General features: G+C 52.6%; 1 protein-coding gene across 1 annotated transcript; it reads right to left on the reverse strand.

Annotated features, from left to right (window-relative positions):
* Nucleotides 1-133: 133 nt before the first annotated feature.
* Nucleotides 134-14,067, reverse strand: SV2A (synaptic vesicle glycoprotein 2A). The gene is made up of 13 exons (XM_059901477.1): nt 13,985-14,067; nt 9,418-10,387; nt 7,940-8,120; nt 6,966-7,117; nt 6,720-6,853; nt 5,965-6,054; nt 5,615-5,725; nt 5,338-5,426; nt 4,494-4,658; nt 4,150-4,283; nt 3,099-3,305; nt 2,340-2,499; nt 134-1,914 (listed from the first exon to the last, which is right to left on the reverse strand). The coding sequence occupies exons 2-13, from the start codon at nt 10,037-10,039 to the stop codon at nt 1,731-1,733; spliced, it is 2,229 nt and encodes a 742-aa protein (XP_059757460.1). The 5' UTR covers nt 10,040-10,387; nt 13,985-14,067; the 3' UTR covers nt 134-1,730.
* Between the last annotated feature and the right edge of the window lie 1,117 nt (nt 14,068-15,184).

The following is a 15,184-nucleotide window of genomic DNA, read 5'->3' on the forward strand; positions in this document are numbered from 1 at the left end:
GTCTTCCCCTCCCAGGACTGTCTCAGAGTTGGACGTAGGTAGAGGCAAAGAAGCAGACATAGATTTTAAGGATTTGTTTCCTTTTTATTTTTCATCAATATTTTCATTTTTTACATCAACAGAGTTGGGTTTAGGGCTCCCCAGGAGAGTAAGGGAGATGGATGGGTCCCTCCAGGGGGTTGCAGGGGAGAGGGCTGCGTCCAGCAAGTGAAGGGTAAGGAAAGAGGGCACACACTCGTACACTGGGCACTGGAGAAGGCAGTCCTTTGAGCACAGACATCAAAGAGTTAAACAGTCACCACCTGGTTCAGTGTTACAAAATGGGAGTGACCATAGGGTGGGGGGCACCAGACGCGGCATGAGGAGGGTGAATTTGGATTTTCTTTTTTTATTGTTGTTTTCATTTTTTTCCTTTTAACTTTTTTTTAACATTCACAAACAGCTAAAAACTACGACACATCACAGCTACGGTGGGGGAAAGGGGGCACCAAAGAAAGCAGCCACACAGAGTAGGGTGGGGCAGGGGCAGCTTAACCTACAGGGGCTATCCTGTGGAAAGGGTGAGATGGGGAGACTGAGGCTTCTGGTCCCTGCATTAGGAGTCCCTGGCTTACTGCCTAAACTCTTCCCACTTCACAGGAGTTGCTGGGAAGGCCCCAGTTCCTGCCCCGCCCCAGCTCCTTGTGCTTTTGATCTGCTGGTTGGACCATATGACTGGTTTCTTTCCCTCCCCCGCCCCCCTGCCTGTGAGGGGACAGGCTGGAGGTGGGAGGGCTGCTGTGCTGTGCCTGTCTGTGCTATAGCGGGTAGAGCCTCTCATTCCAGAGGAGGCCTGTGCTTCTTGAGAGGAGGGGAGGAGATGGACCTTGTCAGGTGCCCTCAGCTCTCCCTAGACTGTGGGAGTCTTATCCCAGCCTGGCCTAGGGCTCCTCCCACCCATGCCCGGCACAGAAACAAGATTAGGGGAGGTACTGTGGGAGGCAGGGTTGTGTGTGTGTCCACTGAAGTTACCCTTGGCTTGTATCTGAGGACAGTATAACGACACCCCCACCTCACAGCACGCACACACACACACACATAAATGTACACAAGCACTCACACACACAGTCCTGCTGAGCTGCCTCAGAACTTAATATATAAATAAATAAGAATCAGAAAGCTAATTTCATAAAATTCAGGCTTCTTGTAGCCCAAATTGAGAAGGAAATGGAGGCCAGGGGGCTGAGGTTTATTGCTACTCCCCCAGCATCCAACAGGAGGCGTGAGAGGGCACTTTACGCCCTTACGACTCTAAGTTCTTTTGGTCCGTGGTCTACACTAGGCCCCCGCCACCGTCATAGCCACACGCCTGTGCTTTCACCAGGGCCCAGGCAGAGGGAATGAGGGGGAAGGCAGGAAGCCTGTTCTAGAGTCCCAGGCGCCGGGAAGAGCAAGGGCCTCTCACTAACACTGGGGAGAAGTGTGGGGCCAAGCCTTCTCTTGGGCGAAGTCAAGGGCGGGAGGAGGTGGGGACAGGACTGCACCCCAAACCTGGGATGGAGGAGCCGTCCCTGTAGTCCCTGCCCACGGGGTCACGCACGTGCACACACATACACACGCACACACGGCTAAGACACCAAACGGGAGCGGGGAATGAGGGCTCTTTGTGGCCAGGATGGCAGGGCAGGGAAGGGGAAGAAGGAATTGTTGGTCTCACAGTGTGCCTGCCACCCCCGAAGCCCCAGGGACTCTCACTGCAGCACCTGCCCCCGCGTCTCGGGCAGCTTCAGGGCCAGAGAACTACCAAGGGCAAGAGCAGCTGAGGCAAAGAGGATGGGGGCGGCCTTGGTGATTCCCACAAAGGATGTGAAGATGCTGATCCCCAGCACAGCTGCCAGCTTACACAGAGCATTCAGGAAGCCGAAGGCTGTGGTCCTGCTCAGGAGTCCCCCAGCACAGCACGCAGGATGCAGGGGCCCGGCCCAGGAGGGAGACAAAGGAAGAGGCATGGGAGGGTTTGTGGGGGAAGGGTGGGTAGGTGGGAAAGTGAAGGAGAGACGGCAGGCAGTGTCAAAGAGGGAGAGGAAAGATGGAGAGATTAGAGAGGTGAGGGATGCACATCAGGGAATACAGATAAATTGGGAGGCAAGGGGGAAAGGACACCAAAAAATTAGGTTAATAGTTAAGACTGCAAGGAGTGACTATAAAAGCTACCAACTTGTAGAGGAGAAACTCAAGGGGAATATGTACCCTTTTACCCCTAAAGATGCTTTTCCCAATCAGCCCCCTTCCTCACCCCATTTCTGTCCTGTCCTCTGAGCACTAAACCTGCTGCCCTGCCCCTACCACACTCCAACTACCTCTTGTCCGAGGGGTAGAGTTCAACAGTCAACACGTCCAGCGCATTCCAGGATGCAATGCTGACCCCCCCAAAAAGGCAGAGCAGAGCGATCATGGCTGACTCGCTGTTCCCAAAAGACAGGAAGAAGCAGGAGACACAGGACATCACGCTGGAGCCAGCTAGAGCCGGGGAAGGAGAAAGTAGCATGAGCCTGGCCACAGCCCACACTGTCCTGTCGACCAGCGTTGAGCGCAGCCCAGGATGAGACTCTCTTTTTGCCAAGGTACCCAAAAGAAAGGCTTTCCACTCATCCCCAGCCTCCCTTATAATTGTCTTATTAACAATTCAGTACCAACCATTTCTTCAGTGCAGGCTATGGGCCAAGCAACTTGATGGTTTACACGCATTGCTAATAAGTCAACCTCATGAGACAGGTACTATCATCACCACCATGTTGCAGGTGAGACAGCTGGGCTCATAGAGGTAAAGTGACTTGCCCAAGGTAGGCGGTGGAGCTGAGATTCAAAACCCATGACCTCAAAGCCTGTGCCCTGAACTTGCTATTCTGCCTACCTCCTACCCCCAGAAGAGCTTCCCCACCAGACCCCTCCCTGTCCTGCAGCCACCCCCAAGCAGAAGATGTGAGAGACAGAACCTTCTGTCTTAGCTTCTGGCTAAGCTTTCCACAGACTAAGCTGAGAAGTCCAGTGACAGCCTTCCCCTTCCCCCAGCCCCCTAAACAGTTCGGACACACCACCAGCCAGCCTCCCCGCCTTACCAAGCATCCGGAGCCTGCCAATCTTGTCCATGAGCAGGGCAGACACAATGTTCCCAGGAAGCACAGCCAGCGTCCCCAAGAAGCTGACGAAATACACCATGTAGGCGCCTTCACCTGTCCCTGTCACGTCCAGTGGGCAGCCCTCCTTGTTGTGCAGGAATGTGCTGTTCACGAGACGGCTGTTCACAAACTTGTACTCAAATAAGTCTGGGGGCGAAGGCCAAGACAGGCGGACAGGGCAGATGTGAGAGGGAGCTGCTACTGCTATGCTCAGGGCTCTGCCTTTGAGGGCGTTAGCTGGGATGGCTCTCAGAATCATTCAGGGCGCTCATGGCAAAGCATCAGATAACATCACCATACGAACTAGAACTCTTTACAGCACAAAATGACCATGGTCTACCAAATGAAACTGTGGCTGGCTGTTTCCCAGTTTTCTCATTAATAGTGTCTGCTTCTTTCCCGTTCATTCTTTCTGTCTGCTCTAGCTGACTATAAGCAGTAGCAGTGCCATGAGTTTAGGATGAATTACTGAGCAAAATATTAAAAATCCTATCCATTATTTTTTCCTGCAAGGTGGGAAAACTCACCCAGTACTCCATTTAGAGGTGGGAAACCTCAGTCTAGCTCACAAAACCAGCCTTTCATGTGCATACAGTTTGAGAATCACTGTTAAAGAAATGGATTAAGGCACTGACTCCCTTTTCTCCACCAAATATCCCTTTGTTTTTCTCTTTCCCAAGGACACTGTTTTGAATGATTTTTGCCCTCTTCAAAAATGCATTAATATCACCACACTGAGCTGTTTCAATTCTAGCCAAAGGCAAAGAAACTTGATGTTTTTGTCAGCTGTTCTATTTATCACAGAAAAATGTTCAATTTCCATTAGATTTTTGTAATTATTGGTAGTAGCTAATAGGCCCCCATACCGCCTCCAAGGCTCCAGAGAGCTCAGCTTGAGAACACTCAGTTAGGAAATAAAGAAGGCTCCTTTTCCCTGGCTCAAAATCCACCCAACCCTTTAGTCTGTCAGCCACTAGCCACCCCACCTTACCAGTGTTATAGAACACAGTGTTGATGAACGTGCAGTTACGGAAGAAAGTGTTGCTGGATGTGACATCCTCGAAATAACACTCCTCAAATAGGGAATCCTCAAAGGACACTGACTTCAGACGCAGCCCAATAAACCTGTAAGGCCAGGATGATGAGAGCCACTTTCCCCTCATCCTTATACCCTCCTCCAAGACTCAGTTCCTTAGTGAAGTAACAGGAAGCTGCAGCGCCGAGGAGAACCACGGCTCTTTGCCCCCAAACACCTTGTTTCCAAATCCCCAGACTCACAAAAGAGGCAAAGGGTAGAAGGGATGGAAGGAGTGAAGTGTAAAGGTCCCCACATACTTGTCATTGAAGTACTGTCCCCCTCGGTGGATCTGATTCTCCAGGGTGAAGTTAAAAGTCACATGCTCTACACGTTCCCCAGGGAACACTTTGGTGCGGGCTGCGTAGTCCACTGCTTGGAGATGGCGGATCATGTCGGGAAACCAGACAGTCAGGCCATAGTAGCTGAAGAGTCAAGGGCAATGGAATCAGACAGGGCTCAAGGATCAGAGCCACGCAGTCCAGAAGGAGGGCGAAATAGAGGAGTCAGCTCATGTTAGGACCTTGCTCACCTCCCCAGCCTCATCTCTCACCTCATCTCATCTTTCACCAATTGCTGTGATTCTGGGGGACTTCAGATTCTTCTAACCCTCCCACCATATTATTTCTTACCTCCCAGGCATTTGCTCTTCCTTCTGTTTAAAACAGTCTCCCCATCCCACCCTCAGCCTATCTAACTCCTATTCATCCTTTAGGACTTAGATCCCCTCCCCAGCCCACCCCAGATCTGGGCTGGAAAGCCTGCTCATGTGTTCCAGAAGCACTTCCCCCACCGTGGCACCCATCACACTGCTTTACAGCTAGTTTTCTCTAGCTCCCGGACCAAAATGTAAACTCCATGAAGACCGGGACCATATCTATTCCATCCCATCAGAGTACCTGGCACAGAATAGAAACTAATACTGTTCAGCCTGTAATATAAGTTTGTTGGATTAATGAGTGAAGTATAGGGTGGAGGATGAGAGGGGCTCTGAAAAGCACCTTCCTCATTATTCATCCCCTTCCCTTCCATTTTCTCCACCTCTCTCCCAACCCACAAACCATCACATCCACCACATACCACCCGCCCCACCCACCTCCTCACCTGAACGACATGGTGAACCACACACCCATCATCATCAGAGTGATGCGGCGATATTCTGGACCAAAACAGGAGAGGAAATTCCCCCAAACCTAGGTGGAACAGGACAAAGTCAGACAGTGGCTGCTAGCCAGTAGTTTTAGCACCTAAAGATCCCCATTCTTCTGCCCTACCACCTCCCTTCAGTTCACGCATCACCCCCACACCCAGGCTCAAGCTCTGCCTTCCTCTCCATCTCTCCCACTCCCTTCTTTCTCTCCACCATCCCATACCCCATTACCTGCCCTCCCAGGCTCAAGGCCCGGACCCCCCAGCGCTGGTACCAGGTCCCTGTGTCTGACTGGATCTCAATCAACTCATCCTCCTGATGAATTGTCTTAATATGGGTTACCTAGGGTCAAGAGAAGGAGCGAGCAGTCACACAGTCTGTACTTTCCACCCCTTCCAGGTACCTCAGTTTCTCCCGCAGTAGCAAAATGGGAGGCAGGAGGTGGACATGATACCCTGAGGGATCTCGTTGAGGGAGAGTGTGGCCAGAGTTGCCTAGGAAGGTGGGTGGGGACTGCGGGAGGTATCCAAAGAGGGGCCAGGTGGGGGCTTGGAGGACTGAGGGGGAGGACTGTGGCTTACTGAGAAGACTCGCTCAGGATGCCCCTTGGCTCTCATGTTCGTGTCATGGACCTGCTTCAGTACCATCCAGGCCTCATCATGTTTCCCGTTCTAGAGCCACAGACACAATCCCCATATCCAGGTTAGCCCCTCCCTGACCCAGGGTTATAGACCCCCTCCCTCAACCTGGCTTATGGAATCACAGGACACAAAAAGGCTCCTACCCCCAACCCCTATGTGCCCCTATGTGACCTATGTGCACATCCATCATCCACTCTGCAAGAGCCCAAGCGGGAGTACAGCAAGATATCATCAGACTTGGGCAAGAGTGGGGGAATCCAGGGACCTAACCCAAGTCTTAGGGAATCCCCTGGTCCAATGGAAAGAGAAAACTGAAAACAAGGGAAATGATGATGGTGGGCAAGTATGTAGTCAGAGAAGGGGCAGCATCCTAACCCTGCTGGATCAAGATAAAGTTGGAGGGGGAAGGAGTAGGCAGTAGATCCTCTTTTGAACTGTAAAGTCAGGGCCAGGGCCAGGACCTCTGCCTGCAAAACCTTAAGCCACCCATGGTTGAGCAGGTCCCATGGTTTCTCCACCCACAGAACTCCTCTGGAAATACATTCTAAGACAAAGGAAGCAAGATAAAGTCCCCCAGACCTTGGACCCTGTGAGGAAGGAAAGCAGCCACATAGGACCAAACCAAACCCACAGTGGGTGTTTGAATACAGGAGCCCCTGCTGCCCTTCCCCCAGCCCACCCCCAGCCCCATTCACCTCCAGGAAGAAACGGGGGCTCTCAGGCTGTGTGGTCAGAGCCCCAATGGCAAACACAGAAGGAAAGGCGCAGACGAGGACAAAGACCCTCCAGCTGTGGAACTGGTAAGCGGACCCCATCTGAAAGCTCCACCCTGGCAGGGACAGAGTCACAGCATCAGCAGAGAGGCCAGAGGCTGGAAGGTCCTACCACAGGGAGCACAGGAGAGGAGGGAGTCTGGGGTGCCTCTTCTGGGGGCTGCTCACCGTAGTGGGGGATGATGGCCCAAGCCATAGCAGCTGCGTACACTCCACCAATCATCCAAAACATGCAGAGCCAGCTCAAATGCTCCCCACGTTTCTCCTGGGCCAGAAACTCCGAAAAATAGGAGAAGACGATGGGGATGGACCCTCCAATCCTGGAGGGCATTGCAAGAATTCAGCATTGGAAAATGGCCATATTCTTGATCCCCTCCCTGCCCCAGTGCTCTGGATCCCCAAGTCCCTTTCATCTTCCAGACCTTTTAAAGAGACTCTCTCTCACATGTGCCCTATAAGCTCCCTTACCACCAGCCATCAAGCACTCATCCTTGGGAATCTGGGAAACAGGCAGGCAGGTCTCGGGGAATGGGAAGGAACAAACATTGAATCTTGAAGATGACTACAGAGTTGGAAGGGAGGGAAGATAATTACAGAAAAGAGGGGAAATCCCCAAAGGAAAAAGAGCAAAGAGGCATCTGAGGGCACATATATGGGAGCAGGCCAGAAGAGAGCTTGGAGACAAGGCAGAGAGTACATGCAGGTGGCTGAGGAAGTGTAGGAGTTGGGTGGGTCAAGACTTCAGAGTTCTGGCAGGTGGGGGTATTAACAAGGTCTGTTATTGAACGTAGGAAATATTTAGACTCTGGGAAGGGGATAACTCAAGGGTCCACAGGTACCCAGGGGTGAAGCTGAGACCCACTAGGCCTCTGCATGGAGCCAGGCTCAGAATGGAACTAAAGCATAGGGTGGAAGACTCAGGAGTGAACCACGCATGGAATGGCATTCTGGACAGGCAGTAGACAGGTCCTGGACAGGGAGAAGCTGGCCCGAAGATGGTGGGAAGAGAAAGGAATTCATTCATTCAACTCACACATATCTGAGGTGTGTCTGGTGTGCCTGGCACTGTGCTGGGCCCTAGAGATATAACAGTGACCAAGACCCAGCCCTGCTCTCCAGGGGCTTAGGAAGTGGACACTCACCCGACGCCAGAAAGGAGGCGGCAGAAAAGGAAAGTGCCATAACCCTGGACGAAAGATGAGAAAAAGGCGAAGACGCTGTTGACTGAGAGTGATATGAGCAGACATTGTCTTCGACCCAGCCGATCAGCCAGCCCTCCCCAGAGGAAGGCTCCCACCATCATGCCCAGGTAGACAATGAGGCCTGGAAGGAGGAAAACAGGGGCAGAAGGGGTATGAGAAGACACATTTCAATACTCCCACTTGCCAAATATTTAAATGAGCTGAAACTGCAGGAGCATGGATGGAGGATCTGAAGGACTTCTAGAAGCTAAGTCTACCCAGAGATGAGAGCAAGTGAGAGAAGATGAATTATGTGAACAAAAATGGAAGGCCATCTCTGCAGGCCAGGGGTTCAAAGGCAGGGATGCAGGTATGGGAGATCCCTAGAATTCTCCTCTTTCTTTCCTTCATTCCTTCTTGCTCGCTCTCACTTCTCACTCTCTTGCTGTCACGCACACACATGTACATGCACACACATACATGACACCCCCATCTCTGGCTTGCCTGGAATGAGGAATGGATCTGCCTAGATTCCCAGACCCTCCCAGGGTCCCCTCTATTCTTTCTGCCGTGATGCCCTCAAAGCAGCAGGAGGTGTCTCTTATGTTCCCTGGGAAAGAGGCTCCATTGCTTCAATCTTCCCAGGAAATCCCACGCACAAAATCCATCCTTTACTCTTTCCAGCTCCAATACTTCTGGTCTTAAAACTCTCCTGTTTCTTACTTCCTTCATAAAATCAGAGTTGGAATTGATCTTAAAAGTCATCTACTCCAAACTCTGCATTTTATCCAGGCCCAAGCCAAGCCCCAGGGAGAAGGGAACTGCCCAAGATCTCATGGCAACTTGGCGACAGAGCAAGACCTGATCCCTTCTGAGTGAATCGAGGGGATTTCCTCCCTCCAGGTCCCCATCAGGAAGGGCCATTAAGGACCACTCGCTGGCCCCTGAACACTCCCAAGGCTAACCAAGAGCAAGTGTGACCAGCTTCTCTGGCTGAAGGCCGAGGATTCTTCCCCCACCCCCACCACCCCAAACTGACTCTCCTCATGTAAACCAAGGAATTTGGATACTGACTTCTTGTTCCCCCAAAAGGGGAATGGATCAGGATAACAAGAGGGAAGGCTCTGAAGAAACATTAAATGGGGGCCCATCCCACCATGGCCACCTCCTGCAGAACTAAGCAGACCACCACCCAACCACTGGCCCCAGCCCAGCTGCCCTCCCTCAGGCCTCTCTTGCACAACCAACCTCACCATGACCCAACCTCCAGAGGAGGGGGCGGGGGTGGGGAGTTTGCAGAGGAACCCTGAAGCCTCTGGGGCATCCTGGGAGCAGGGTCCTTAGGAGCCCAGTGGTGAGGACAGGAGCAGTTCTCAGGAACAGGAGTGTTTCCAGAGTTTGGGGCAGGACGGGGCTAGAGTGCTCGTTGAGAATCTTACCCAGCATGCCTTTGTTGGAGTCAGACAGGCACATGTCCTTCTCAGCACTGGGCAGCACGAAGCCCACCACAAAGACCTCGACACCATCAGCCATCAGCGCCAAACCAAGCACGAAATACAGTGTCCACTGGAAGCGGCCGTGGCCACACTCCCGTAGGATGGCTTCATACTGCTGGGCCAGTTCTTCCCGTTCTTTACGCCGCTGTGCCTCTCCCCGGCCCCCAGGGGGGCCCTCCCCGTCACCCAAGCCCCCCCTCACTCCAGCCAGGGGTGCCCCATCTGCCATCCGCTCGCCTTTGCCCCCAGACTCTGCCCGGGGGATGCCCTGATATTCCCCCTCGTAGATCTCGTCATCCTCGTCATGGCCCTCAGTGGCATCACTAGATGCGCCACCTTCCTCCTCATCCTGGGCCCCTTCCCCGCAGTAATAGCCGTCAGCAGAGGCAGGGAAGTCATCATCATCGTCCTCCTCCTCAAAGCGGGAGTAGGATCTCCGGGAATATTCATCCTGGACTCTGTCCAGGCCCTTCACCACCTTCTTGGCTGCATGCTTCTTGACTTCCTTGGCAATGTCTTTGGCCCCACGGATGAAAGCTGCCCGGTCTCTGAAACCCTCTTCCATGATGGGGCTTTGGGAATACTTCACCAGATCTCCCACACTCCTTATTCAGATTTTGCTCAAGGACTCGTGGAGTCAGAAAGACCCTGTCCCCCTGTTACTTAGATGAAGTGTGTTCGAGTATCTTTGAGTACAGAATAGGAGAATATAGGGCCCGGCCAGTGTGTGTTTAGGAGGGGAAAGGAGGGAGAGGAGCTTTGGCCCACACCCAGTTCAGTTGGGTGCATTGGGAAGGGAGAAGGGGAGAGGGGGAACAGGAAGGGGAGGGGGAGCCAGGTTGCGGAGGCTAAGCTGGGGAGCCAGGATAACTCAGAAAAGGCTGCTACTTCTCTTCCAGGAGCCTCTGGAGATCTAGAAAAAAATAAGAGGGAGAAAAAGGAGGTTGTGAGGCCTAAGACACTGAAGAAGGCCAACATAGAGCTCCTGCTGACACAGAGCCCCACCTGGGCCATGTGTGACAGAGATGGTCTCCTTGCCTCAAGTCCCACTCGGTAAAAAGGGATGACTACCTGGGCCTACTATGGGCCATTCAGTATAAGCCCCCTTACTTTGACCTTGGAGACTAGACCCCTGGGATTCGCTCCAAAGTCACAGTCATCTACCCAGAGCCCTTCTCCCGACCCCCTGCCCCACATCAAGATCAGACTTTTTGCTTTACCACCAACCTGCCAAGAACACCAGAGGAAATAGAGAAACCAGAACTACCTACTCCAGTCTGGTCTGGGTTTCTTACTGAGGGCGGAGCTTGGGGAGAAGGTAGAGAAGGAGCACTGCATCCTCCAACCTATTGCCTTCAGCCCACTGATGGCATCTGAAGGTGGGGCTTCCACAGTCCTTCCCTCAGGTTTCATGTTTATAGGCCTCACAGGGAGGGGTCTTCTCCCAACATAGCTCAGTGGGTGATAGCTCAGCTTCCAGAGTCAGACAGACTTGGGTTTGACTTCCTGCTTCAGCACTTACTAGCTAAGTGACCATGGGCATGTCTCTGAACCTCCAAGCCTTAGTTACCTCTTATTTAAGCAGGGAAAAGTAAGGATTAAATGACATAATGTATGTAAGCTCTTTACCATAATACCTGGCACATAAAAATTGATGAATAAATATTAGTTATTACTCTTTGTGGTGATAATAACGTACGGAGATGCCCTCTACTCCTTCACAAGATGCCAGAACAAAAGCCCTGTGGATGCTCTTTAGGGTGAGCAACAGAAAGGGATACTGGCAAGGAGAAAGCTGCTTCAGTGCAAAGCACAGGACAGTTATACGACATGCGTTGAAATCCCAGCTCTGCCATTTACTAACTGATTTTGAGAAGGTCACTTAACATCTCTAAGCCTCAGAGTCCTTATATTTAAATTGGGGGTAATAATCTCTATTTCTCCAAGTTGATGTGAGAATTTAATCTCACAATAGACATTCTATTAGTTTCCTTCCTTCCTATTAGATTGAAAAATGTGAAAGAAGCAGTAAGCAGCAAGGGCAAAGCAGGGGAGTCATACTTGGATGCTATTGTATCCTCCCAAAACAGAGTCCCAAGACCCCTCTGTCTGTGTTCAAACGAATTCCAGCAGCTGGACCCACATTGTCTCCCTCCAGACAAACAATGGAAGACTCACAAAAAGGGAGACCCGGAACCTAAGGTCATGGAAAAAAAGGCACATCAAAATCTAAGAAAGAGGTGATGACTGGCTATTGCCACCTTCCTTCAGGATGTCATAAGTAGGCCCCCCTTTCATTGGTGGGGGTGGGAGTGGCAATGACTGATCAAACACATACATTTCCAACATGGGGGTCTAAGGTCTATAGTTGCACCTCATTCCCCCATGGCCTCCCTTCCTAATCCCCCTTAATCCTTTCTGCTCCTCCTCCAGGAGTCAAGGAAAAGGGAGTCCATAAATACCGCATTGCGTAGGAGGCTGATGTAGAAGGAAGAGGGCCTTGGACCTCCCCACCACAAAAGACATCCTCCAGAGGCAGGCATAGGAGAACCCCCTCTTTCTTCACAGAAGCAGAGGAAGCAGGACTAGATTCTGATCAGAGATCATTCCCCGAAAAACATCCTGCCTCCTTCTGCTCCCACCCATCCACGGTCTTCATTAAATATCACACACACACACACACACACACACACACACACACACACACACGGTGGCCCTGGCAAAGGGGGTAAGTAATGCTATGTAGTTCAGAAAGAAACACTGGCAAGCAGAGTCCTACCCCTCAGGTCAGATGTGGGCATTGGACCACGATGACCAGAACCAGTGACCCCTACATCACCTTCTTTTCTTTGTGGTTCAGGACCCAAACCATCCCCCACGAAAGAAAGGGAACAGTGGAATCCCCTTCATGCATGCAATTTGCTTGCCTCTCCTTTCTTTCCCAACTAGAATCTCCCTCCAAACCCTGAAGGAGGCAGATGGACCCACCAGGAGCCATGCCCCTTGTTTGTTAACACTATCCACCCCTGAGAGGTACGGGAAGGGTAGAGAAGGCCCCCAGAACCACAGCAGGATACGATGGCTCAACAGCCAGCTCCCCCAGGGCCAACAAGCCCAGGAGGTCAGGAAGGACAGAAGGAAGACAAATTCTTTGAGCTGGTGAGGAAGTGGTGTTATTTTTAGCCCCCAAAGCAGCACAGGGTGGCTAAGCCTGTGGGAGAGGAGACAGGACTCGGAGAGGCGGGGGTTAAAGGAGACAAGATTCAGGGTTACAGGGCCCTTTAAGGTTGGCTGGCTTCACCTGACCGGAAAATGTGCCCAGGAGATTTTCTGCAGAGGATGGAGGGAGGGGGGAGACTCTGAGCAAAAGCTTCCTTTCAGGATAACTGAATCAGCCCTGGATAAGTCGGGGAGGGTCCAGAAGCCCCCTCCCCCCATCAAAACCCCTGACTTTGGAAGCCACCTGGATTCCCCAACCCACCCTAGCCCAGGTGACAAGGTCGTTAAGAAGCAGTCACTTATCAAAACATCCATGGAGGGGGAGGCTCTGGAGCACCCCTCCCCATTACAGCTGGGTGATTGAGCCTCGGTCCCGACCCCAGGACAGCCAAGGCTGCACCTCCCCTCCCTACATGCTACCCTAGGGTTAGGAAGATGGAGTATCTGAGGGAAGAAGATCAAGGTGTCAGCTGAGAATGCCCAAGACGGAATACGGAAAGGCAGGGGCGCAGGGGGAGAACTCCACGCGCACACGCGCAGAGACTGCCCCTGCCAGCATCTGCGGCGACCGTCCCCATCCCGCTCCGCTCTGGTGTAAGAGACGAGCCCCTAGAACTGACTGAACCGATTCTCTGAGCGCCTCCCCTCACCCTTGATTCTGCTGCTGGACGAGTGCCTACTCAACACCCCTTCCCCCCACCCCGGAGCAACTGCCCCCATCCCCCGCCATCCGTGCCCCTAAGCCTATTCATCTACCACCTCTACCTACCCAGCGTTTCCGTTCATCATTCCCTCCCCTCCCTCCTTCTCCTGCCCTTCCTCCACCCCCCGGGCAACTCAAGTCCAGGCGCACAGACTGAGGCAGCATCCATTCTCTGGCCCCAGCCAAGGTCATTTATCACTCATGGGGGGAGGCAAGGAGGCGGGGGAAGATGAGTTGGGAATTGGAGTTTGAAGGAACCCTGTTCCACCATACAACCCCCCAGCCCGTTAATATCTGAGGAGGGTAGTAGGGACTTGGTTAAGGTAGAGAAAAACACCCCTCCTCCCTATATATATATACATATATGAAATATATATATATATACGCAATGTTTTTTTTTCTCCTTCTCTGATCAGCACAGCAACCACAATAAACGTCCATTCAAACCACCACCAATTCCCTCAGCCTTAGAGGGACGGTCACCCTTCCCACAAGCAAAGCATCGTAGGATAAAATGGCTGCAAGGCAAGGCGAGGATGCTTCTGCCCGGGGCGGGGTGGAGCCGAGAGACTGAGAGAGGGGTCTTACCTGGGCTGGGTCCCCCGGATAAGGGAGTCCGGGTGAGGGCGGGGGTCCTGGCCGTGGGGCTGGCGGCAGCGGCGACTGCTCCGGGTACCAGGGGAAGCGGCAGCGCAGACCTGCCCCCCAGCAGGCTCCGGCCCCGCCTCCGCCCTCCCCCCCCACCCCCCACCCCCCAGCGCCACTGAGCATCGGGAGAGACCATTGTTGGGGGGGGGGGGCGATGGAAGAAGAAAAGAGGATGGGGAGGGACTCGGGGCTCCGCGGAGAAGTGTTGACGGGGCTAGGTGGGCTGTCACAGGGACAGCTGGAGATGACACACAGCCCCTTCCCAGCCCCTTCTAGTTAAAGACTAAAGGATCTAAGGAAAGTAAAACTGATATCAGGGAGGCAAGTGGGAAGACAAAAAGGGAGATGGTGAACGAGGCAGCCCCCTCCTCAGCGGCCCAATCCCAGAATGGCAGGACCGACGAATTTCAGGGGCTCTCTCTTCCTTCAGATCGCCTCCCTTCCCCTTCCTCACGGTTCCTAGCCAAACTCCTTTGCACAACCCTCTCCCAAATCCGGAGTGCTCACACTCCAAGTTTACCTGGCTGTTTTAGAGGAAGCAGGAATAACAAGGTGTGGTTTCTATCCCTAACTGCCAGAGGCAGAAACTCCTGGATCCCTGCCATCTCTTTCCAGAAACAGTCCAAATTATTTATTTCCAATGCAGACCTCCCTGTCCTCCATTCTGCTGGCGACAGCAGAGTTTGGAGAAGCTGAAGCGGTTTAACAGGCCTGACCAAGTGGGCATCTCCCCTTCCATTTATTTGCTCCAATGACTCAAAAAAGAACTCCCTCAGTACTCTTCCCCACTTTCTCTTACTACAGACACGCGCGTGCGCGCACACACACACACACACACACACACACACACTTCTGCTTCCAGGGCAAGGAGTATTGAATTGGTTTCAATTCTTTCCTTTATCTTTCCTTTGCCCCTGTACCAGTAACCTGGGCTTAGAGATCTAAGACATACCACTTGGTGAAATCTTTGCTCCAGAGGTGCGGGGTGCAGGGTGCTTTGGGGATGTTCATACTCAATGTGTCTACCTGTTCTAGGTAAGGTCTTGGGTTATCTGCCCAGAGCACTGACCAGGGGCTCTGACTTGGGTTCTCACTTCTGATAAGCTGTGGGCTCTTGGTCCAGTTCTCTGCCTCTCTGAA

Source organism: Balaenoptera ricei, chromosome 1 (genome assembly GCF_028023285.1).
Source record: "Balaenoptera ricei isolate mBalRic1 chromosome 1, mBalRic1.hap2, whole genome shotgun sequence".
In the NCBI taxonomy this organism is placed as follows: Eukaryota; Metazoa; Chordata; class Mammalia; order Artiodactyla; family Balaenopteridae; genus Balaenoptera; species Balaenoptera ricei.